The sequence below is a fragment of the Scyliorhinus torazame genome, chromosome 17 (assembly GCF_047496885.1).
Source record: "Scyliorhinus torazame isolate Kashiwa2021f chromosome 17, sScyTor2.1, whole genome shotgun sequence".
NCBI lineage: Eukaryota > Metazoa > Chordata > Chondrichthyes > Carcharhiniformes > Scyliorhinidae > Scyliorhinus > Scyliorhinus torazame.
This window is the reverse complement of record NC_092723.1, coordinates 136,296,480-136,321,897: the sequence shown is the minus strand read 5'-3', so window position 1 is coordinate 136,321,897 and position 25,418 is coordinate 136,296,480. Positions and strand designations below refer to the sequence as shown.

The 25,418-nt window shown below is 49.2% G+C and overlaps 1 protein-coding gene across 2 annotated transcripts in view; it reads right to left on the bottom strand.

Annotated features, from left to right (window-relative positions):
- The window catches only part of LOC140394174 (protein kinase C beta type), a 531,938-nt gene extending 506,744 nt beyond the window's left edge, over positions 1–25,194 (bottom strand). Inside the window, exons 1-2 of one of the 2 annotated variants that reach the window (XM_072481123.1) lie at positions 24,870–25,194; positions 24,743–24,774 (exon numbers count right to left, since the gene is read on the bottom strand). In XM_072481123.1, the coding sequence (XP_072337224.1) occupies positions 24,743–24,774; positions 24,870–25,033 (196 nt within the window). In that variant the 5' untranslated portion in view covers positions 25,034–25,194. The remainder of the gene's footprint in view (positions 1–24,742; positions 24,775–24,869) is intronic. The other variant, XM_072481121.1, reaches the window with a different exon arrangement.
- Between the last annotated feature and the right edge of the window lie 224 nt (positions 25,195–25,418).

The window sequence follows — 25,418 nt, the reverse complement described above, 5'->3', positions numbered from 1 at the left end:
CTAAATTTATTTATTTTTTTAAAACATTGCAATCCCCGGATTAAATTATAAATGGTAACTCAATCCTGGGTGTCGTTCTGCACATAAACCACTCTAACCCCTCGGTTAACTCACAACCTGGAATTTTCCTCATGTTCAAATCATTTAAACCTATTAAATCTCAAACTGTAACTCACTCCCTGGTATCATTTTATATGTAAACCACCCAAATTCCTTCATTGTTCTGATTAATTTGATCTTGGGAGGTATATATTTCTGTCTGGACCTGCATTTATTGCCATCCACACATACCCAGAACCTCGGACATAACATCTGAGAAACCCTGTTGGAGCCCCATCAGCTTTGGGCACGCCCAAAACTGGTAGACATGATTCGAGGGCCCTCCCCCGCACACCGCCTATACCCATCTTCCACCCTCACAAAGAACCATCTCATCCTCACCAGCATCATGTGAGCCCTATTCACCAGCTTAAACTGGATGAGGTGTAGCCTCGCACACAACGAGGATGAGGTTTGCAGCCTCGCACACAACGAGGACGCGTTCACCCTCTGCAAGGCCTCCACCCCACCTTCCCTTCACCCAAATCCCAGCCCGCACCTCCCCTCCCAGCTCCTCCTCCCATTTACGCTTAATCCCCTCCACCGGGGCACCCTCCTTCTCCATCAATTCTTTGTAGATATCTGGCACCCTCCCCTCCCCCATATCCTCCTCCGACAACAACCTGTCCTGCAATACTGGAGGCGGCAGCCCCGGGAACAACAGCACCTCTATCCTAACAAAATCTTTCACCTGCAGGTACCTAAAGCCGTTCCCTTTGGGTAACTCATACAATTTCTCCAACCCCAGTTCTCCAACTCCAACTCCTCCAGCCCTGCAAACTTGTCCCCGATGAACAAATCTCTAAAGTACTCCATCGCCACCTGCTACCATCCCCGGAACCTCGCATCCAATCCTGCCGGCACAAACCTATGGTTGTCATATATTGGCGCCCACAACATGCCCTCCAGCCCAAAACATGGCCTGCACTGGCTTCACACCTGTAACACCAAAACCACCACTGGATTCACAGAGTCCCTTACCGGCAAGAACGGAAGAGATGCCAACAACAGTGCCCTCAAATTCTTCCCCTACAAGGCACCACCACCATTCCTCCAATCCTGCCCACTGGGTCGGAGATATATAATAACAAATCGTCCGCATATGGCAAGACTCTAGGCATGGCAACCCCCGTCCCCGCCACAATCCCTCAACATCCATAAGTGCCATAGCCAACGGCTCTATCACCAAAGCAAAAATCAACCTGGAGAGCAGGCACCCGTCTCGTCCCACGACGTAACCCCGAACTCATCCGGTTCATCCGCACACTCGCCACCCTGTACAACAGCCAAACCCAATCCACAAACCCCTGCCCAAGCCCCAACCGCCCTAGCACCTCCAACAAATATGGCCAGTCCCCCCGATCAAAGGCCTTCTCCACGTCCATTGCCACTAGTACTTTTACCTCCTGCTCTTCAGAGGGCATCATAATTACATTAAGCAGCCTGTGCCATTCGCCAACAGCTCCTGTCCATTCACAGACCGTGTCTGCTCCTCCCCATCACAGTCCTCTATTTGCAATTCCAACACCTTCGCCAACAACTTTGCATCGACATAGTGTGCTACGACCCACACTGCTCCAGGTCTTTATCTTTCTTTTAAGATCAGGGAGATGGAAAGCCTGCAACATATGGGGGAGGGGGAGAGGGGGGGAAAACTTCCTATAAAGCTCTACTGGGACCCCACCCCGGCCCAGGGACCGCCCTGCCTGCATCACACCCATGCTGCCCATCACCTGCCTCGGCCCAATCGGGGCCCCCAGCCCCTGCACCCTCTCCCACTCCACCTTATGGAACTCCAACCTGGAATCATCTCATCCCCTCCTCCCTGGCCGGAGGCCTTATAGAAGGCCTCAGATGTCCCATTCACCCCACCCCCCCCGGGTCCATCACCACCCTACCACTCTCATCCCTCACCCTCCCAAACTCCCTCTCCGCTGCCTCCTTCCCCAGCTGATGGGCCAGCAGCTTGCTCACCTTTTCCCCGTACTTAGAAACTGGCCCTCTGCAACTGCCTCACCACCTTCCCTGTGGACACCAACACAAACTTCATCTGGGGCCTCTGCCTCTCCTTCAATAACCACTCCTCCAGTGCCACCGAGTACCTCCGATCTACCCTCAATCTCCTCTACCAGCCTCACCTTCGCCTCTCTCCCTGTGTGCCTGGATCAAAATAAATTCCCCCCTAACTACAGCCCTAAGTGCCTCCCATAGCATGGCGGCTGTGACCCCCCCCCCCCCCCCTCCCCCCCGTATTGTAGTACAGGGGTTAACGCTGTTGCTTCACAGTGCCAGGGTTGATTCCCGGCTTGGGTCACTGTCTGTGCGGAGTCTGCACGTTCTCTCAGTGTCTGCGTGGGTTTCCTCCGGTTGCCTCCCACAAGTCCTGAAAGACATGCTTGTTAGGTGGATTGGACATTCTGAATTCTGTCTCGGTGTACCCGAACAAGTGCTGGAGTGTGGCGGCTAGGGGCTTTTCACAGTAACTTCATTGCATAGTTAATGTACGTCTACTTGTGACAATAAAGATTATTATTATTGCGCACCGGGTGTATTCCCAGATCAACATTTTTGTTTTGGACAAGGCACTGCTGCAGACGGTGGCAGACTCGGAATACTCGCAATTGTGGTTTACGACCATGCGCCACATTGAGTGGATTTGCGGGTGGTGCAGGTAGCGGCCGAACGGCCGCAGTCAAGGTTAGATGTGGGACTGTTGCCGGTTGAGGGGGGGGGGGGGGGGGGGGTGAGCAGGTGAGGGCTGCCATTCGGGGTGGATGAGGGCATGTGTGAGCGGGTGGGGGCTCCAGAGATGATATAGTATAATATATAATCATCTTTATTGTCACAAGTAGGCTTACATTAACACTGCAACCAAGTTACTGTGAAAAACCTTAGTCGCCAAATGACCAAACAGCATGTCTTTCGGGACTTGTGGGAGGAAACCGGAGCACCTGGAGGAAACACACACAGACACAGGGAGAACGTGCAGACTCCACACAGACAGTGACCAAAGCTGGGAATCGAACCTGGGACCCTGAAGCTGTGAAGTAACAGTGCTACCCACTGTGCTACCGTACATGGGTGAAGTATAGGAACTCCTTCGCCTTCCCAAACAGTTCTGGCCCCCGTGCGCTCCATGAACCCTCTCAACTCTATATCGCCACCGCGACACCCTCGCCGACTTTGGACTCAACCAGTCCAAACTCTGATCTGGGACCGTATTGAAATCACCACCCATAATCAGCTGATGTGTGTCCTGCTCCGGGATCCTTTCCAACACCCGGCTCAAAGTCCATGCCTTCCCAACTGTGCTCCAACCAAAGAAAGAACCAACCCAAAACCACCATCCCCCAACCTCACTCACATTAACTAGCCCACACAGCTATCATGGTGTCCCCCGCCCAGGGTCTCAGCCTTCCCCATACCCTTCCATTCCACCCCTCCCCCAAACCTTCCCAATCAACAACAAAAAGAGAAACAAAAGGCACACACCATCACCGCTCCGCCATCGAAACAGACCCCCAATTCTCCCAACCAATGTGCCCCACAATTCACACAAAACTCCTCCCAAAGGTCAATGTCCACACACTTTCCCAGTCCATGGTCCCTCAAGTCCACCGCCTTCTCCGGGAAGTCAAAATAAAATTCCTGTTTTTGAAGAGTCACCAACAAGCGGGCAGGGTACAAATCCCCAAACCTCACCCCCTTCTTGCAGAGAGCAGCCTTTATCCGATTGTATCCGGCCCTCCGCTAAGCCAGCTCCGGACCCAGGTCCTGGTAAATCCGCAACTCACTCCCTTCCCAGGTGCACTTTGTTTGCCTCGCCCACCTCAGAATCTTTTCTTTATCCAGAAATCGATGCAGCCTCAACACTATCGACCTCGGCGGTTCCCTTACCTGCGGCCTCCGTCTCAACGCCCTGTGCGCCCGATCCACCTCAAGGGGTCAGTGAAAGGCCCCCTCCCCCATCAGCTTCTCCAGCATGTTTGCCACAAACTTGGAGGGTTCCGTTCCTTCGATGCCTTCAGGCATCCTAACAATCCTCAAATTCTGCCTCCTTGCTGGCTCTTCGGCTCCTCCAATTTCTCTCTCTGGCTGCCTATTGCCGTCCCCTATCTCCACCGCAGCGAGGTCAGACGATCCTCATGCTCCACCACAGAATCCCCAGGCCTCGAGCCTCCTGCCTCTGCTCCATTCACTCAATCACCACCCTAAGCGGCTGTACAACCTTGGCCAAATCCTTAGGCCTCTTTCCTCTGCTGCTGAAATTTGCAATTTAAAAACTCCACCAGCTGCTCCATCGACCACTGGGCACGTAGTGCTGCCCCCTTGCCCTCCGTCACCTTCACCTGTGTCACACCACAAAAACCTTCCTGCTCCAACTGGTCTCTTTTACTCGTGGCGCTTCTCACCCTCTGATCCATACACCAACCTCACCAGAGGATTATTACACCTTCCCTCGGCACTCATACATCTTTTGCCCTCAAACATCACAACATTCGGGAGGAAAGGACCAGAAAAATCCACTTGAGCGGGAGCCATCAAATTGTGCGACCACTCACTCCATGGCCGCCACCAGAAGTCCCGTTCCCCAGGATGTTCTTAATGTGGGATTTGACAATGGCAACGTCATTGAAACGAGTGGGGAAATGGTTAGATTGCCTTTTGAAGATTTTCACTGCGGGGCATGTGTGGGTGAATGTTACTTGCCACATATCAAGCCAAGCTGGACTGTTGTACAGGCCTTGCTGCATGCAGTATGGACTGATTCAGTATCGGAGTTGGAATGGTACTGAACATTGTACATACAGCAGCAAATATCCTCACTTTATTATTCTTTCATGCCATGTGGGAATGGCTAGCAACTCCATCCCTAATTTCCCCATGCGGAGGGGTGGAGTTACACCTGCATTGTGAGGAAGTTTTGGGATTTTGATCCAGTGACAGTGAAGAAATGGCAATATAGTTCCAAGTCAGGGTGGTGCATGGCTGGACGGGAACTTTCATGTAGCGTACAAGCATCTGCTGCCTTTATCCTTCGAGGTGGTGGAGGTCACAAGTTTGGAAGGTGTTGTTGAAGTTCATCTTGTGCACCAATGGTGGAGGGAGTGAATGTTTAATTTGGTGAATTGAGTGCCAATTAGTGGACTGCTTTGTCCTGGATGATGTCAAGTTTCTGGAATGCTGTCGAAGCCACATTCATTCAGGCAAGCACTCCTGACTTGGGCCTTGTAGATGTTGAACAGGCTTTGGAGAGTCAGGAGGAGAGTTTCTCACCTCAGAATTCCCAATCTCTGATCTGCTCTTGCAGCCACAATATTTATATGTCAGTCCTGTTAAATTTCTGGTCGATGGTCACCCCAGGAGGATAATAGTGGGGGAATTCAGCAATGGTAATGCTATTCAATGTTGATGAGTGATCCCAATCTCTGACCTGTTCTTGTGGACACAATACTAATATGGCAGGTTCAGTTACATTTCTGGTCAATGGTAACCCCAGGATGTTTATAGTGGGGGATTCAGCAATGGTAATGCTATGGAGTGTTGACAGGTGATGTCAAGGCAAGATGCTAGATTCTCGCTTGTTGGACAGTCATTGTCTGGCACTTGTGTGGCATGAATAGAACTTGCCACTTATCAACTCAAGCCCGAATATTGTGCATCATGTGGATACTGATTGCCTCAATATCTGAAGGGTTGCAAAGGGCACTTACGAGCACAATCAACTGACCTTAAGATGGAGGGAAGGTCATTGAAGCAGCTGAAGATTATTGGGACTCGGACACTATCCAGAGGGACTCCTGCAGTAATTTCTAGTGGATGAGGTAATTGGCCTCCGATTACAATCACCTTCCTTTGAATTAGGTGTGAAGTCAATCAGTGGAGAGTATTCCCTTGATCCCAATGGTTTCAATTTTGCTTGGGTTGTTCTGATGTCATACTTAGTAAAATGCTGCCTTGATGTGAAGGACCACTCTCACATATCCTGTGGAATTCAACTCTTTTGTCTGTTTTGGACCAGACTGCAATGGGGTCTGGGAGTGGTCCTAGTGGAGCTCAAATGGAGCATCAGCAAGCAGATTATTGTTGCGTAAACACTGCTTGATTCTCAATGCATTCTCAATGACAGCTTTGGTTAGAGCTCTTCGATTAACAGATTGACAGGGCAATATTATTATTTGCTCTGCTTTTTGTGGACTGGACCTATGTGGGCAATTTTTCATATTGTCGGGTAGGTTCCAGTATTTTTCCTATACTTGAATAGGTTGTCTTGGGGGAAGGCTAGTTCTGGAGCACAAATCTTCAGTACCACAGCCAAGATGTTGTTTGGGCTGTACCCAGTGCCTTTGGCCATTTCTTTAAAAAAAAAAAAAAAAATTTAGAATACCCAATTAATTTTTTCCAATTCAGGGGCAGTTTAGCGTGGCCAGTCCACCTATCCTGCACATCTTTGGGTTGTGGGGGTGAAACCCACGCAAACACGGGGAGAATGTGCAAACTCCACACGGACAGTGACCCAGAGCCAGGACCTCGGCGCTGTGAGGCAGCAGTGCTAACCACTGCCACCATGCTGCCCCACCTTTGACCATTTCTTGATATGGCATGGAATATATTGCATTGACTGAAGACCAATATCTCCGATGCTGGAATCCTTATGAAGCAACTGAGATGGTTCATCCAGGGAGAGGGAGTGGTTTTGAGAAGAGATGGCTGTGGGGTCTCTGGGAAGGCAGGGTAGGGGGCTAATGGGGACTAGGGCCAGGGCTGAGTCCCACCTGTTGGGCAGAGACAGGAGTAGAAGCAATGATTGATAGGAGGAGCAAGGAGGTGAGAGACCTCCAGTCCGGGCGGTGATGTGTGCGGGCTCGGGAGACCAATGAAGCGAGCAAGAATTTTCTTGCATTTCAAGAGCTTGAAAGCTGACGTAGTGCTGCCACAAGAGACCCACATGAGGGTGAAGGACCAAGTGATGCTTCGGAAGGGCTGGGTGAGTCAGGTGTTCCACTCGGGCTCTGATATTAGGACCCGGGAGCTCGCGATTCTGGTGGGTAAGAGGGTGATGTTCCAGATGGCGGTGTTGGTGCTGATCAGGGGGGGTTCGGCAGTTTACGCAGGCTTGGGGGTCAGTGTAGGAGTATGGAGAAAAGGCCAGCCTCTTGTTGGCGGGCCTGCTCCATTGGTAGGTGGCTGCGAGAGAGATTGTTCAGTTCCGGGATGAGACAGGGGAGCTGGTGGTGGCACTGGAGCAGGTGAACAAGGCATTTGAAGAGTTCAACAAGGATTTGTAGAAGTCAGAGCCTCCGGGGGATGAGTCAGACATCAGGCAGTTTTTGAGGCGATTGGAGTGTCCTGAAGTAGGAGAGGGTAGGGTTGGAGGAGCCAGTAAGGCTGTAAGTAGCACAGCTAGCGATGGGGAAAATGCAGACAGGTAAGCCACCGGGGCCGAATGGCTTTCCGTTTTAAAAATTGTTTATGTATAAGTTGGCGCCGCTGTTGGTGGAGATGTTTGAGGATGCGGTGGCCAAGGGGGCATTGCCAGAGACAATGGGACAGGCATCCATATCATTACTGCTTAAAAAGGACAAGGTCCTGTACAATACTCCCAAAGCGAGCATCCAAACTAACACCACCGCTCTGAGTACTTTCAGCTGCAGAGAGGAACAAGACAGGGCTGCCCCCTGTCCCCACTCTTGTTCGCGCTAGCGGTCGAATCCCTGGCGATAGTCCTGCGGGATGCAAAAAGCTGGAAGGGAATCCAGAGAGGAGACAGAGCACAGAGTCTCACTCTATGCAGATGACCTGCTCCTCTATGTCTCGAAACCACAGGAGGGACTGAAGGCAATACTGCAAATACTGAAAGAGTTTGGAACCTTCTCGGGCTACAAACTTAACCTGGTCAAAAGAGGCATTCCCAGTGAATCCAAACGGGGGAAGGAAGAGAGCTGGAGGGGCTCCCGTTCAGAACGGCCCAGGACAGATTCCGTTACCTGGCGATCCAGATAGCCAGAGACTGGACACAGATCCACAAGTGGAACCTGACCAGCCTGGTGGAGGAAGTAAGAAGAGACCTTCAAAGGTGGGGCTCACTCCCACTCTCCCTGGCGGGGAGAGTGCAGACGATCAAGATGAACGTACTGCCAAGGTTCCTCTTCCTGTTTAGATCCATTCCGATTTTCATCCCCAAGGCCTTTTTCTAAAACATAAGACAGGCTAATCATGGCGTGTGTGTGTGTGTGTGTGTGTGTGTGTGTGTGTGTGTGTGTGTGGTAAGAACCCAAGAATTCTCATAGAGACACTTCAAAGAAGGAAATCAAAGGGGTCTTGGCCTTACCAAACCTACAATACTACCACTGGGCAGCAACGGCAGAAAGAGTGAGGGGATGGATACAAGAACTCAACACAAATTGGGTACAAATGGAGGAGGCATCCTGCAAAGGAACAACCCTCCGGGCCCTAGCCACAGCAGCACTCCCATCCTCTTCAACAAGATACACAACGAGCCCAGTGGTAGCGGCCACGCTAAGAACGTGGACCCAGCTGAGACAACACCTCGGGATAACCAAAATGTCCCCACGGCTCCCATATGCGGCAATCACAGATTCCCCCCAGCCATGCTGGATACCACCTTCAAAAGATGGAGGCGGGACGGGGGCACACTGATGGTTGGGGATTCTACGTAGGGCACAGACTGAAAACACTGGACGAACTGACGAGAAAGTGGAAACTAGCAAAAGGACAGGAAACGAGACACCTCCAAATAAAACACTTCCTCCGCAAAGAGACAGTAGGGTACCCCGGGGTCCCAGAAACCACACTAGTAGAGGTCCTTGTGCCTATGTAGGAAAATATACGGACAGAGCCCGGACTCCACTGGACAAGTCCACACAAAAATGGGAGTGTGAGACCACGGTGTTCTGATATTAGAGGTTGTACGGTAGAACCTGCACTACAGGTTCACCTGGGCCCCTGCATGCTAGCTCTGCCTGGGAGACAGGGTATAAATATGAGTGGCCTCCAGCTCGCAGCCATTTCACCAGCTGCTGTGGGAGGCCACACATCTGATACTAATAAAGCCTCAGTTTGGATTCAACTTAGTCTCCAGTCAAATTGATCGTGCCTCAATTTATTAGTATCAGATTCAGAAGATGGACTTCCGTATTAAACCAGATTGCCTACAGCTGGATCCACACGCAAGCAATGCCAGAAAGGACTTTCAGCACTGGCTAGCTTGTTTTGAAGCGTATATCAACGCGGCGCCGACCCCTGTTCCAGAGGCTTAGAAGATCCAGATCTTATTCTCCAGGCTCAGCTCCAAAGTCTTCCTGCTGATTCAGGAAGCGCCAAACTACGCCGAAGCCATGACTCGACTCAAGGACAATTACGAGCAGAAGATTCATTGTAAATTCAATGATAATCTATGATTAATCTAGGACAAAGGTTCAGCACAACATCGTGGGCCGAAGGGCCTGTTCTGTGCTGTATTTTCTAAGACAAACACGCTCTTCGCCAGGCACGCACTCGCAACTCGTGTTCAACTACCTGGTGAGTCCATCGAAGACTTCTGGAGGGCCCTAATCCCACTAGTTCGGCACTGTGACTGCCAGGATGTTACAGCTAAGGGAGCACTCTGATCTCCTTATGCGGGACTCTTTTGTGACGGGGATTGGATCCGATATTATCAGGCAGCGGCTCCTAGAAGGGGCCACGCGCGACCTTGCAGAGACTAAAACACTAGTGCTCTCCATGATGGTCGCCCTGCACAATGCCCTACGCCCCCAACCGCGTGGCCCACTCTTCCTCTGCTTCATGGGCCCCACACGCAGCCGCCACAGCGGGGGCGCTACCCACCCAATATGCCTGCGCTACGCGCCAGCCAGCGATCCCCGGGGGGCCCCAATGCTATTTCTGCAGCCAGCAAAAACACCTCCACCAACGCTGCCCGGCCCGCGCTGCCCTTTCTAAGGCCTGCGGGAAGAAGGGCCACTTCGCTGCGGTGCGCCAGGCCCGCTCAGCGGCCGCGGTCACCCCCATCCCCCCGCCACGGACAATGGTCACCGCCATCCTCCTCTCCTCCCAGGCCATGTGCGACCATTGGGCGCCGCCATCTTCTCCTCCGCACAACATGTGCATTTCATGGGCGCCGCCATCTTGCTCCTACCCTGCAACGTGCGTTCCATGGGCGCCGCCATTTTGTAACCCCCAGGATCTCCGGGTGCCGCCATCTTGTCCACCCCGCAGCACATGGACACCAACGGCATTCCAGGACCTCAACTCAACGGCCGCCTCACTACCCGACGATGAACCACGGCTCGCCTCCATGGCACTCGACCAGATGGCCTGGCCAACGCATCCGCCAGCGTGAAAGTCAACGGCCATGTGACCTCCTGCCTACTGGACTCTGGGAGCACAGAGAGCTTTGTACACCCAAATACGGTAAGGCGCTGCTCCCTTAAGATACACCCTACCATTCAAAATATCTTCCTGGCCTCTGGACCCCATCGCGGAGCGATCCGGGGGTACTGCACGGTCACGCTCAAGGGCATAGAATTCCACAGCTTTCACCTCTACCTCCTCCCTAACCTCTGCGCTGCACTTATCCTCGGCCTGGACTTCCAGTGCAACCTCCGGAGCCTGCCCCTTAAATTCGGCGGACCCTTACCACCTCTCACTGTGTGCGGCCTCGCGACCCTAAAGGTCGATCCTTCTTCACTCTTTGCCAATCTAACTCCAGATTGCAAACCCGTCGCCACCAGGAGCAGATGGTACAGCACCCAGGATAAGGCCTTCATCAGGTCCGAGGTCCAGCGGTTGCTTCAGGAAGGCATCAGAGGCCAGCAACAGACCCTGGAGAGCTCAAGTGGTAGTGGTTAAATCTGGGGAGAAAAACCGAATGGTCGTGGACTCCAGCCAGACCATCAACAGGTACACGCAGCTCGACACGTACCCACTCCCACGCATATCTGAAATGGTTAACCAGGTTGCACAGTACCGGGTCTTCTCAACAGTGGACCTGAAATCCACTTACCACCAGCTCCCCATCCGTAAATCGTCCATCCACCGCCTTCGAGGCAGACGGCCGGCTATATCACTTCCTTAGGGTCCCCCTTTGGCGTCACCAAAGGGAGATGGACCGAATGGCCGACCGGTATGGTTTGCGGGCCACGTTTCCGAACCTAGACAATGTGACCATCTGCGGCCATGACCAGCAGGACCACGACGCCAACGTCGCTAAATTTCTTCGCACCGCCACTCTCCTCAACCTCACGTATAACAAGGAGGAGTGTGTGTTCCGCACAAACTGCCTAGCCATCCTCGGCTACGTGGTCCAGAACAGAGGTCTGGGGCCCGATCCCGACCGCATGCGCCCCCTCATATGGAGCTTCCCCTCCCCCACTGCCCCAAGACCCTCAAACATAGCCTGGGGTTCTTCTCATATTACACGCAGTGGGTCCCAAACTATGCGGACAAGGCCTGCCCACTCACTTCCCCCTGACGACCAAGGCCCAACAGGCCTTCGCCCGGATCAGAGCTGATATTGCCAAAGCGGGAATGCACGCTGTAGACGAAACACTTCCCTTCCAAGTAGAAAGCGACGCATTGGACGTCGCCCTTGCCGCCACCCTCAACCAGGCAGGCAGGCCCGTGGCATTCTTTACCCGCAGCCTCCATGCCTCTGAAATTCGCACTCGTCCATCGAAAAAGAGGCCCAGTCTATCGTTGAGGCTGTGCGACATTGGAGGCATTACCTGGCCGGCAGGAGATTTACTCTCCTCACTGACCAACGGTCGGTAGCCTTAATGATCAACACACAGCGGGGCAAGATCAAAAATGATAAAATCTTGCGGTGGAGAATCGAGCTCTCCACCTATAATTACGAGATTAAGTATCGCCCTGGCAAACTCAACGAGCCCCCAGACACCCTATCCTAAGGTGCATGTGCCAGCACACAGGTAGACCGACTCCGGACCCTGCACGACAGCCTTTGTCACCCAAGGGCCACTCGGTTGTACCATTTCATTACGGCGCAAAATTTGCCCTTCTCCGTCGAGGAAGTAAGGACAATCACCAGGGACTGCCAGGTCTGTGCAGAGTGCAAGCCGCGTGTGCCTGGTGAAGGCCTCCCGCCCCTTTGGAAGCCTCAACGTGGATTTCAAAGGCCCCCTCCCCTCCACCGATCGACACACACATTTCCTCAGTGTGATCGATGAATACTCCCGGTTTCCCTTCGCCATCCCAGGCCCCGACATGACGTCTGCCACCGTCATTAAAGCCCTTAATTCTATCTTCACCCTGTTCGGTTTCCCCGCCTACATCCAGTGACAGGGGATCCTCATTCATGAGTGATGAGCTGCGTCAGTTCCTGCTCAGCAGGGGCATCGCCTCCAGCAGAACGACGAGCTTCTCCCCCCGGGGAAACAGACAGGTAGAAAGGGAGAATGGGACGGTATGGAGGGCCGTTCAGCTGGCCCTGCGGTCCAGAAATCTCCCGGCCTCCCACTGGCAAGAGGTCCTTCTTTGTGCACTACATTCCATTTGTTCATTACTCTGCACTGCCACTAACAGTACACCACATGAACGTCTTTTTGCCTTCCCCAGGAAGTCCACATCTGGGGTATCGCTCCCAACTTGGCTTACAGGTCCGGGAACCGTGCTTCTCCGTAAACATGTGTGGCTCCACAAGGCAGATCAGTTGGAGGAGAGGGTGCACCTACTCCACGCAAACCCACAGTACGCCTACGTGGCGTACCCTGATGGCCGCCAGGGTACCATCTCCCTCAGGGACCTGGCACCAATAGGTTCCACCCCCACACCACCCCCGTCGACCTGGCGCCACCCTCCCCTCCCCTGTCCATCCTCCCCCTGCCCACGCCCGTCGACAAAGAGGATTTTGGCACGCTCCCGGAGCCAACTTCGACCACGACAGCGCCAACATCGCCGTCACCACTTCACCGATCTCAAAGGACTATCAAGGCACCGGACCGGCTGAACCCCTGACCGGCTGCCGGATGCCAAGAGACATTTTTTTTGCTGCTCTGTAAATATTTCTAATTGTATATAGTTATCCACCAACCCCACCGGACTCAATTTTAACAGGGGGTGAATGTGGTAAACCACTGTGTTCTGATATTAGAGGTTGTACAGTAGAACCTGCACTACAGGTTCACCTGTGGCCCCTGCATGCTAGCTCCGCACAGAAGGTGGGGTATAAATATGCGTGGCCTCCAGCTCGCAGCCATTTCGCCAGCTGCTGTGGGAGGCCACACATCGGATACTAATAAAGCCTCAGTTTGGATTCAACTTAGTCTACAGTCAAATTGATCGTGCCTCAGGGAAGACGAACTGGGGACAGAGGTAGGGCGAGGACTCTGGAGCGAAGCACTGAGCAGGGCTAACTCCACCTCCTCCTGTGCAAGGCTAAAAATGCAGCTCAAAGTGGTGCACAGAGCGCACCTGACCAGAACCTGAATGAGCAGGTTCTTCCCGGCGGTGGAGGACAAATGTGAATGGTGTCAAAGGGGCCCGGCCAACCACACCCACATGTTTTGGGCTTGTCCCAAACTTCCTGCGTTCTCGGCAACCTTTTTCGAGGCAATGTCCAAGGTTATGAGGGCGAGAGTGAAGTCGTGCCCAAGAGGGGCAATCTTCAGAGTATCAGAGCAGCCAGAGATACACATGGGGAAGGGGGCCCAGAAGGCACCCCCTTTTTCATTTTTTTCTCCATTCGGTCCAGAAAATAAAAGAAAAGCACAGGCGAAGTCGGTTGGGGGGGGGGGGGGGGGGGTGCGTGTAGCATAGTGTGGCTTTGGCTTTGTATGCTGATGGGCTGTTGCTATGCATCTCTTACCTGGGTTCTTCACTGGGAGATATAAATGGGATTGCTTAAGAGATTTGGGGCTTTTTCAGGCTAAAAGTTAAATTTGTGATAAAGAGAGTGTTTTGTGGTGTCTTCTCCAGGGGCGGGAGTTGACATTTGGGGTGGCAATAACCCATTTTAGGTATTTGGGAGTGCAGGTGGTTTGGGACTGGGCTCGGCTCTGTAAGATTGAACTTTACGAGTCTGGCAGCCAGGGTCAAGGCGGATCTATTGAGGTGGGATAGTCGTCCCCTATTGTTGGTAGGTCGTGTGCAGGCAGTTAAGATGAACATTTTGCCACGGTTTTTATTTTATTTCAGTGCTTACCGGTCTTTTTGCTGAACGTTTTTTATGGGGTTGGATGGGTTGGTTTTGTGGTTTGTGTGGATAGGGAAGGATTAGGAGGACGGTACCTCAGAGGGCGACAGTCAGGGGGCTTGACCCTTCCGAACCTGTACTACTATTATTGTGCGGCGACGGTGCAGGGTTGGAGCAGGGAGACAGAGGCTTTGTGGGGGAGGATGGCAGGCTCTTGCAAGGGGTCGGTGTTGCAGGCGCTGGCAACAGTGCTGCTCCCATTTGCCCCAGGGACGTTCTGGAGCAGTCCTGTGGTGGCGGCCACTCTAAAAATATGGATGCAATTTGGGCAGCACTTTAGGTTTGGGGCGGGATCGAAGTTGATGCTGATCCAGGGAACCATGGGTTTGAGCCAGGGTGGATGGATGCGAGGCGCAAGGGGTGATGGAGCTGAAGGACTTGTTTTTGGAAGGGTGGTTTGCTAATTTGGAAGTGTTGGGGATGAAGTTTGGGGTCCCATGTAGGCGCAGGATTTAATGAAAAAGGTTTATTTGATCTTTCCAGTGGCACCACCCTCCTCATTGCTCGAGTGGGTATTGTCAGTGATGGGGTTGGAGGGAGGGGTCAACTCGGCAATCTATGGGTGGATTTGAGGAGGATAAGGCATCTCTGGAGGGGGTTAAGGCCAAGGGGGAGCAGGAGCTGTTTGAGGGGGTGGAAGATACTTGTCAGCAGTGTGGGAGGGGCCGAGCCAATCATGTTCTGGTCATGCCCAAAAGTGGAAAAATTTTGGAGGCTGTTCTTCAGCACCATGTCGCCGATCGTGCATGTCGATTTAGAGCCCAATCTCCTGGGGGCCATACCGGGGTGTCAAAATTGCCGGAGTTGCGGACGTAAGCGGGGGCAGACTTCGCCTCATGGATCACTTGCAGGTTCTGTTGGGGTGGAGGTCAGCTTCTCCACGCTGTGCCCAAGTGTGGCTGGGGGATTAAATGGAGTTCTTGCACTTAGAAAAGGTGAAATTCGGGCAGCACGGTGGCGCAGTGGTTAGCACTGTTGCCTCACGGCACCGAGGTCCCAGGTTCGATCCCAGCTCTGGGTCACTATCCATGTGGAGTTTGCACATTCTCCCCGTGTTTGCAGGGGTTTTGCCCACAACCCAGAGATGTGCAGAGTAGACGGATTGGCCACACTAAATTGCCCCTTAATTGGAAAAAATTAATTGTGTACTCTAAATTTATAGAAAAAAAAATAAATGGTGAAATTCACTCGGGCGAGTAAGGGGTTCCGTAAAAGATGTGGCCTGTTTATACTATATTTTGGGGAGCTGATTGCCGTCAGCTGCCAAGGGGAGGGGAGAGGGCAGGTTTGGCATTGTGTTGGGTTTATTTTCTTTTGCAACGTTGTGTTCTAAATGTTAAAATTTGAAGAAATATGTTTTTTTTCAAATCTGCACCTCAGGCTGAAGATGGTTACAAATGTTTCAACAGACACTTTCCCATCATGGAGGATAAGGATGTTTGTAGGGCCTCTTGCTCTGGTTAGTGGTTTAATAATGTACTACCATTCATGACTGGATACAGCAGGACCAGCTGGGCTTTGACCCGATACGTTGGTTGTTGGGTGCCCTCTCTTATTTGCCCAAATAACTATTAGCACACTAAAGTAAGTCCAAAATTGGTTAGGTATAGATAAAGAAAATCTTTCAGTCCACCTGATCTACTCTTTCACGTTCCCAGCACAACATTCTATCATGTCTGGATAGGTTTTTCTACAACTGGCTCACAGGCATGGCACAACTTAACAGCCTTGCTCACTGCATTAACAAAGATTCATTTTTTCTTGATGATAATCCTTACTGAAAGATGTTCCCTGGGCCAGAAGTGTGAAATTTTATCCACAAATCCAGACTCCGACTTTCAGCTGTACGACCAATTTAGCAACGGGAATTCATTTTTATTTAAGCAAATACTCATCTGCTGATGAATTCTACACAAGAACAAAAACAGAAAATACTGGACAATCTCAGCAGGCCTGACAGCATCTGGGGAGAGAGAAGGGAGCTAACATTTTGGGTATGGATGACTCTTGTCAAAGTCATCCAGACTCAAACGCCATCTCCCTTTTCTCTCCAGATGCTGTCAGAACTGCCAAGATAGTCCAGTATTTTCTGTTTTTGTTTCAGATTCCAGCATGTGCAGTAATTTGCCTTAATTCTAATCAATATATTAATTTCCTTCATCAATGTCACATTTTATAACAAAGTTTAGATTTAGCTGTGCAGTTAGCTTGAAAGCAGTACAGGAAATAGTCAGCTCTGGTGGCAATTTGGCTCAGTAGATAGCATGTCAGGAGACTGAAGAATAATCTCAGGACATCATATGGTTAGACTGCAAGTGTAACATTGAAAGTGTGCTGCATTACCAGCAGTGCAGTCATTTGGGTGAGCTGGTGAAAGTGCAGTGATTCTGGTGCTATCCTCTCTGGTATCTGTTAAAGATCTCACAGCATCGCTTGAAAGAGAACAGGAAGTTCTCCGTGAAGTCTCAATTAACATTACCAAACAATGGTTATTTATCTCACTGCTGTTTGTGCAATAGGCTGTTATGTGTGTACATAACAGTTACTGCACTTCAAAAAATAACTTCTTATCCGTGATGATTTGGAGGCTTTTCGGGGATTTGAAAAGGAGTTTCATTAATGAAACTTATTAATCCTAAAATAATGACTTGCAGTGTTAAAATGGACAGCGGCCTGAATTTTAAACCCAATATAAAATTGGACACTAAATTAAGAATTGGACATTGATGTGTTGGGTGTTCTGGATCACAAACAGGTCACCAACACTGGAAGTGGTGCAACTCTATTTTATTATAAGGTTAACTATATTAACATACTTGAACTGTGGGTAAATGCGATACGAGCTTTAACTGTTGACCCTTGCCTAGTCCTAACCAGGTGATGCACTCAGCACATGGTGAATGTCTGTGTTGCAGGTGTGAGCTGTGCTCTGAGCTGGCTGCTCCTAGAATGAGCGGGAACTCTCCTGTCCCCTGTCTTTATAGTGCGTGTGCTCTCACTGGTGATTGGTTGCGGTGTTGTGTATGCTGATTGGTCCCACTGCATGTCTATCAGTGTGTGCGTGTGTCTGCACCATAATATACTGGTGTATATTATGACAGACATTTTAAATTAAACCCACAGTCATCTCCAGGCAGGCCTGCTGGGATTTCGAACTTGGACAAGATCAGACGGCCAGGACATGTCTGGGCCTGCCCTGTCAACAACACATCAGGAGATAATTGGTCCTATTCATATGGATCGATCGTTTTGGGTTCCTAGATAGAGCTAGACATCCTGACACCCAGTTCTCCCACCATTACCATATATGGAGTAAGGTTACATGCAAACAATACACCTAGAAACGGATCCCTGGGGGTGAGTTCCTGGTGTGCTGCAATCGGCTACACCATTGCGTATTACAATCCCACCCAGAGACATAATTGGCTATGGGGAAAGGTGCAAAGAGGGGGATAAAGGTCGATACCAGACCCTACCCAAAGAAGACTTGGCACAGAGGTTGCAGAGGGGATTGGATGACCGACCAGAGATGAAGGAAGCAACGTGCAACAAAGACAAACTCACACTGTCAACCTGCAAAGTCCTTCTTACTAACAGCATTGGGAGGGGGGGGTGGGGGGTTGTACAAAAATTGGGAGTGCTGTCCCAATGACAGTCATACTCACGGAATCATACCCGAATGACAAGGTTCCAGACACCATCATCCCCATCCCTGGGTATGTTCTGTTCCATTGTCAGGTAAAAATCTACATTGCCATAGTCCCAAATGACCATAGGCTACCTTTTCCTCTTTTGGGAGGGGGAAAAAGAGATTTGACTGGTGATGGTGATTTAACCCAAGGATCACCACACCTCAAGCGAGGGGTAAGGTTGAGAAGGCAGGCATTCAGGAGTAGTCTCAACTGGTATGGAATTGGACCTATGCTGCTAGCGTTGCTCTGCACCATGGCCCAGCTGCCTAGCCTACCGCGCTGACCCAGCAGAGGTGGAAGCACAGTGGTTACATAGTGGGGAGGCAGTTGCGCTGGAAATCCTCAACATCGAAGTCTCATGGCATCAGGTCAAATATGGGCAAGGAAAGCTCCTGCTGATTATCACCTCGGGATGGGGGGGGGGGGGGGGAAAGAGAGAGAAGAGACTCTCCGCTGGTTGGAGTCATATCTGGCACCAAGGTGTTGTGGTTGCTGGCAGTCAATCATCTCAGTTCCAGGACATCACTGCAGCAGTCCCGACTATCTTTCCACCATAGGTCAGAAAAGGGGATGTTCGTTGATGTTGCACCAGCACCATTTGTAACTCCTCAGATACTGAAGCAGTCGATGTCCAAATGCCACAAGTCATAGACAATATCTAGGCTTGGCTGATAAGTGGCAAGTAACATTCGCACCACACAAGTGCCAAGCAATGACCATCTCCAAGAAGAGAGAATCTAACCATTGCCCCTTGACATTCAATGACATTACCATCACTCAATCCTCAACTATCAACATTCTGCGGGTTACTATTGACCAGAAACTGAACTGGACTAGTCATATAAATACAATGGCTACAAGAGCAGATCAGAGGCTAGGAATCCTGCAGTGAGTAACTCACCTCCCGATTCCCCAAAGCCTGTCCAATATCTACAAGACACAAGTCAGGAGTGTGATGGAATACTCTCCACTTGTCTGGATGAGTGCAGCTTCCTCACTGAAGTAGTTAGACACCATTGAGGCCAAAGTAGCACATTTGATTGGCACCCCATTCACAAACATTTACTCCCTCCACCACCAACGCACAAGGGCAGTGCGTATCATGTACAAGATGCACTGCAGGAACTCACCAAGCTGCCAAACCATCTAGAAGGACAAAGGCAGCAAACAGATGCAAATACCACTACCTGGAAGTTCCCCTACAAGCCACCCACCATCGCGACTTGGAAATTTATTGCCATTCTTTCACTGTCCCTGGGTCAAATTCCTGGACATCCCAAACAGCACTGTGGGAGTTCCTAAATCACATGGACTGCAGCAGTTAAAGGCAGCAGCTCATTGCCACCTTTTCAAGGGAAATAAGGATGGGCATTAAATGTGCGGCCATGCCCACAGCCAGGAATGAGTAAAAAACAATGGGATAAATGCATTTGGTCACAGATCAACTATGATTTCATTGAATGGTCGGCGAGGCTCAAAGGGCTGAATGTTTCTTAAATACAGTATGGCAAAACTGTTAAATCAGAACGAGCAACTAGTCTAACTCATCTCCATTCGCTTTTCATAATACATGTAACAAGACTAGTCTTTTGAAATATCATTCTACACATATTAGCCCATATTTGATTAATATACAGCTCCGCCTTCAACACCATCATCCCAACAAGACTAATAACCAAACCCCGCAACCTTGGACTTGACCCCTCCCTTTGCAGCTGAGTCCTCGACTTCCTCACCAACAGACCACAATCTGTCAGGATAGGTAACAGCACCTACTCCACAATAGTCCTCAACACCGAGGCCCCGCAAGGATGTGTACTCAGCCCTCTCCTGTACTCCCTATACACTCACAACTGTGCGGCAAGATTCAACTCCAATTTAATCTATAACTCTGCAGATGATACGACTGTGGTGGGTCGTATCTCAAACAACGACTGATCAGACTACTGAAGGGAGATAAATCACTTGGTTGCAGTGTACCGAAAACAACCTCTCACTAAATGTTGGAAAGACCAAGGAACTGATCATTGACTTCAGGAAGTGTAGTATGACCCACCCCTCCCCCTCTCTACATCAATGGCTCCGAAGTGGAGATGGTCGATAGCTTTCCTGGGGGGTCACCATCACCAACAGTCTGTCCTGGTCCATTTACATTGATGCAACAGTCAAGAAAGCCCAACAACGTCTCCACTTCCTACGGAAGCTAAAGAAATTGGGCATGACTGCATCAACAGTCACAAACTTCTACTGATGTGCCATAGAGAGCATCCTATCCGGCTTCATTACAGTTTGGTATGGCAACTGCTTGGCCCAAGATCACAAGAAACTGCAGAGTGTGGTGAACTCAGCCCAGCGCAGCACACAAGCTTGCCATCCTCCCATTGATTCGGTCTACACCTCCCGCTGTCTCAGGAAGGCAGACAGCATTGTCAGAGATCGCTCACACCCAGGCTTTGCCCTCTTCCAGACCTTTCCATCAGGCAGAAGATACAGACGTCTGAAGACCCGCACATTCAGACATAGGAACAGCTTCTTCCCCACAGCTACTATACTCCTCAATGACTGTCCCTTGGACTGATCTCTTCCCTGTAAGAACACTATTCACGACACCCTATGCTGGTCTTGTTTGGCCCTTGTTCTGCACTGTAACCGATCACTATTCGTTGATGTGCCATTTGTAAATGTACTCTGTGGATTATTCTTTTGCCTACTATGTACGTACTGTGTACGGTCCCTTGGCCGCAGAAAAATACTTTTCACTGTACTTGTGACAATAAATATCAATCAATATCAATGTCAAAAAAAAAGAGGTGGAGAGAATCCGGGACTATAGGCCAGTTAGCCAGACATAGTAGGGAAAATGCTGAAACCTTTTATTGCGGACGTGATAACAGAGCATTGAGAATAACAACACGATTGGGCAGAGTCAACATTAATTTACTGAAGAAAGATGATATTTGACAAACCTGTTAGCGTTTTTTTATTTTATAATTAGCAGGGCCGATAGTATATTGGACTTTCAAAAATTACTCGCTAATATGCTAATAGGTTTTATTACACAAAATTAGGGTTCCCGGTATGAGGGGTTAATATATTTGAATAGATTGAGGGCTGGTTAAAAAGATAATAACTGATTCAGGATAAATAGCTGTAAGTTGTGCCATGCCAGTGAGTCAATTACAGAAACACCTGTCAGGACAAGACAGGATATTGTACTGGTAACATGAAAGGATAATCAGATGGACCATAAGGCCTCCCTTATCTATAATTCAGCATTTATGGACTTACTTTTGTGCATCAGTGACTATTTGGGCAGGTACAGTGCAAGAGGAGGGACATCCCACAGCCAAATTTTCAGGTTAGTAGGCTGTAACAAGTGAAGTACTGCAAGGATCGGTGCTTTAGCCTCAGCTGTTTACAATCTATATCAATTACTTAGATGAAGAAACGGAATGCAATGCAATATAGAGTTTTCTGATGATACAGAGTTGGTGGGAAAGCAAGCTGTGAGGAGAATGCAAAGAGCTTGCAAAGGAATTTAAGTGAGTGGGCAAGAACATGACAGGTGCAACATAAAATGTGGGAAGTATAGAATTATGAATTTTAAATGAGAATAAAAACAGAATGTTATTCAAGTGGTAGGAGACAGGGATATGTCGGTATTCAAAGGGATCTGTATGTCATTGCACACTGATCACAGAAAGTTAACATGAAGGTACAGCAAGCAATTAAGAAAGCAAATGGGATGTTATCCTATACTGCTTATGGATTGGAGCACAAGAGTCCAAACGTCTTACTGCAATTTTATAGGGCATTTGTGAAAGAACATTTGGCGTACCATTTATAGTTTTCTCTCTCGGAAGGCTAAATAATAATAAATCGCTTATTGTGACAAGTAGGCTTCAATGAAGTTACTGTGAAAAGCCTCTAGTCACCACATTCCGGCGCCTGTTTGGGGAGGCCGGTACGGGAATTGAACCCGCGCTGTTGCCTTGTACTGCATTACACGCCAGCTGTTTAGCCCACTGTGCTATACTTGCTTTGGAGGGAGTGCAACAAAGTTTCACTGGACTGATTCCTTGGATGAGGGGACTGTTTTATAGACTAAACTTATATTCCCTAGAAATATAAGATTGAAAGGCAATCCAATTAAACATGCCTCTTAGATCAGGTAGATTCTCAGAGGATCTTTCCCTTGTTTGGGGAATCTAGAACGAGGGATCATAGACTCAGAATAATGAGTTTACCATTTAGGAATCAGATGAAAATTTCTTGACTACCAGGGTTATGAATCTTTGGGATTCTTTACTCCAGGAGGCTGTGGGCACTCAGTCATTGAGCGTACTAAGGACAGAGATTGATAGATGTTTGGAAACTAAAGCAGATGGGAACAGCGCAGGTATGTTGAGTTGAAGCAGAAGATCAACTATTATACTGAACAACATAGCAGGTGCAAAGGGCCAAAAGGCCTATGCCTGTACCAACTTATGTTTTTATATTCTTGCTCTGAAGAATTATTTAATAACGTGAATAACAAGAAATTTCAAAACAGCAGAATTTTGTTGCTCATTACCAACTTCACGAGTGAAAATAAAACTCCCAGAGGTTTGTGGCCAGAGGGAATTACAAATTGCAATTTGATCCATTCTATTTTGGAGTTCTAAAGGGATTAAAATGTCAATATTTTATAAACAAGAACACACCACGTCTGTTCACACAGAGTCTGTGAAGCATATACAAATGAATAGCACCATGACATCACTCACTCACAGTCAGAATTAGCCTAAACAGATGGAGAAATCTCCTGCAGAAAGAGTATAAATTTCAGCACAAGAAAAAAGGTGTAATCTTTCTTTACCGAGTATAATTCCCCTTCCCTCTATCATCTTGATGATGGCATGATTGGGAATTGATGTTAATCTAAAGTATTTGCCACCCGAGAAACAATGCAGTATACCTCCTCTGTAATGTCAGCCATGTTGATAACACTTTGATAGCATCTTGCCTCTGAGTCAGAAGGTTGCAGGTTTAAATTCCATTCCCAAGACTAGAATACAAAAATCCAGGCTGACACAAGTGCAGTACTGAGGGAGGTGCTGTCTTTTACACGAGATGTTAAACTGAAGCTCCACCAGCCCTCTCAATGGAATGTAAAGATGCTATGGCACTATTTTGAAGAGCGGGGGAGTTATCACCACAGTCCTAGCCAATACCTAGCCCTCAAACAACAGGACAGGGGCGGCATGGTGGCGCATTGGTTAACACTGCTGCTTCATGGCACCAGGGACCCGGATACGTTCTCTCATAAATCACCAGATGCTCAAAGTAATTCCAACATATATCGCAAACTCATCCTCACATTTTGAAGGAAAGTCCCTCCTCCCAGATGATGACCAAGTTGAAATTGTGACAGTTACACCTCAAAGGTCTCAGAAATACCTTCGGTTCATCTACATCAGTTGCCGTTCTGCTACTGAACATGTGCAGAGGGCTCTATTCTCAAGCCTCTTGCCAATTTCACTCTACCACAATGCTAGTTGACTCCCCATCTTTCCAGTACAGACCTCACCTGTGCCACCAACTGTACAGGGTCAACTTGATTTTCAAAAATGTCTTTAGAAAGTGTAGAGAAGAGCAGGGATCCAGTGTAATCTGTAGTGATGATTGCACACTCACCAACCATCTTGTCAGCCAAACTGGAAAGCTTCTCCCATAGAGTGGGAAAGCAGATAATGTGGGAAATAGATTTAAAGCCAAGGATATAGGAGCCAGCCAATTCTAGACACACGTGGGATGCGAGATGGTTATCTGTCCCTTAGTTAGCTGTGGACCCGTCCATATTCCATTACCAGCACCACCATCTAATGATGACACCCCTCTTCAGAACGTGAGGTACGAAACTAACTTCTCTATTTTTATGTATCAGGCACACTTGACGTTTCCGCTCAAAGACGGGAAAGGGTGGGGTTAAGAAATAGACTTTTGACAACCGTCCTCGCAAAAAAATGGTTGCACGTTGTTACAAAAAAAGAAAGTGAGGCGGTTCAACAACTGATATTTGTAAAATGGGCAGAAAGACAGTAAAGAAAAATTAAAACTGAAGGAACATTATAAGTGGATTCAACTTTCATAAAACACGCGCCAATATGAATTCGGAAGGAAGCATCACAACGGGAGAGGTACACAGACACTCGAGCGAGAAGGCTGCCTTATTAAGACTGTAACTAGGATAACTATGTTCAGATTAGGAGTCACTGAGGAACTGTCTTTTTTTTTTGCTTACACGCGGCTCCACCTGGCGGGTTCGGAAAATTGTCAAGTAAAGGACCCCCACCTGCATCCGGCTGATTAACGAAAATACAACACAATCTTCAGTTAATCTGTCTGCCAGTATGTACAAAGGTTTTGCACTTGATATTAAACAACCAAGGGACGTTCCGACACAGATATTACTTCAAAATTGATATCGATAAAACAGGTTACAGCAAATCGCCTAATGGCTACCATTTGAATTTATTAAGTTACTCAGATTTGTAATGCTGGAGTTCTCTCCATCTGAGCAAACTGCATCGCCGCTCAATCCTCACAAAGCATCACGTGAGCGCCGACTAAACTATTCGTGATTTTGGTGCAGATAGTGTCCCGAGGACAAAACTGCCCAAAAACACCAAGTTGACACTTAAGACACTGTTGCTACTGTACCCGAGGGAACGCCCACCTTGACATTGGAATCCCTGTTTCCCGAATCCCCTGTTAAAACAAACAGAAACCAAATTAATATTAGAAGCGATACATTTTAGGCATGATAATGCTATAATGTGGCAGCATCGAGACTGTGCTCTCACCAGATAAAGTCGGTGCAGTGGCTGCAGAATGTGGGCTGCTTGAAGAAGCGAGCGGTGAATTTGTGGTCCTTCACTTCGTGAACGTTTTTCTGCCTCAAAGCGCCTTTGCGGGCGAAGCGAACGGTGGTCTCCTCGCTCTCCATCGCATACACAGTATCGGACATCCTTCCAACGCCGAGACACTGCTCAATGGTCACAGCGACAATTAATCGCGAATCAACTCCTTGCTGGACTTCTCCGGCTTTTGGTGAGCCCACCGGTCAACGAACCAAGCGAACAGAAAGCTAGCAGCAGAGTGATGAGCTGAGGCTGCGCCTTCTCTACACAAACATACAACGTCAGCACGCCCCGCCTCTTCTAAATCGACCCACTTTCTATTCACATAACCATACCTAGCTACCATTTCTATCAACGGCACAACATCTGCATTCTTTACACGCTTTTATCTATTATATAAACCCCTAAATCACCACGAGAATAGCAGCTGAAGACCCGGCTCACAGCAAAGCGCTCAACAGGTTTGCTAATGTGGATAGTTGCTGGTGAGAA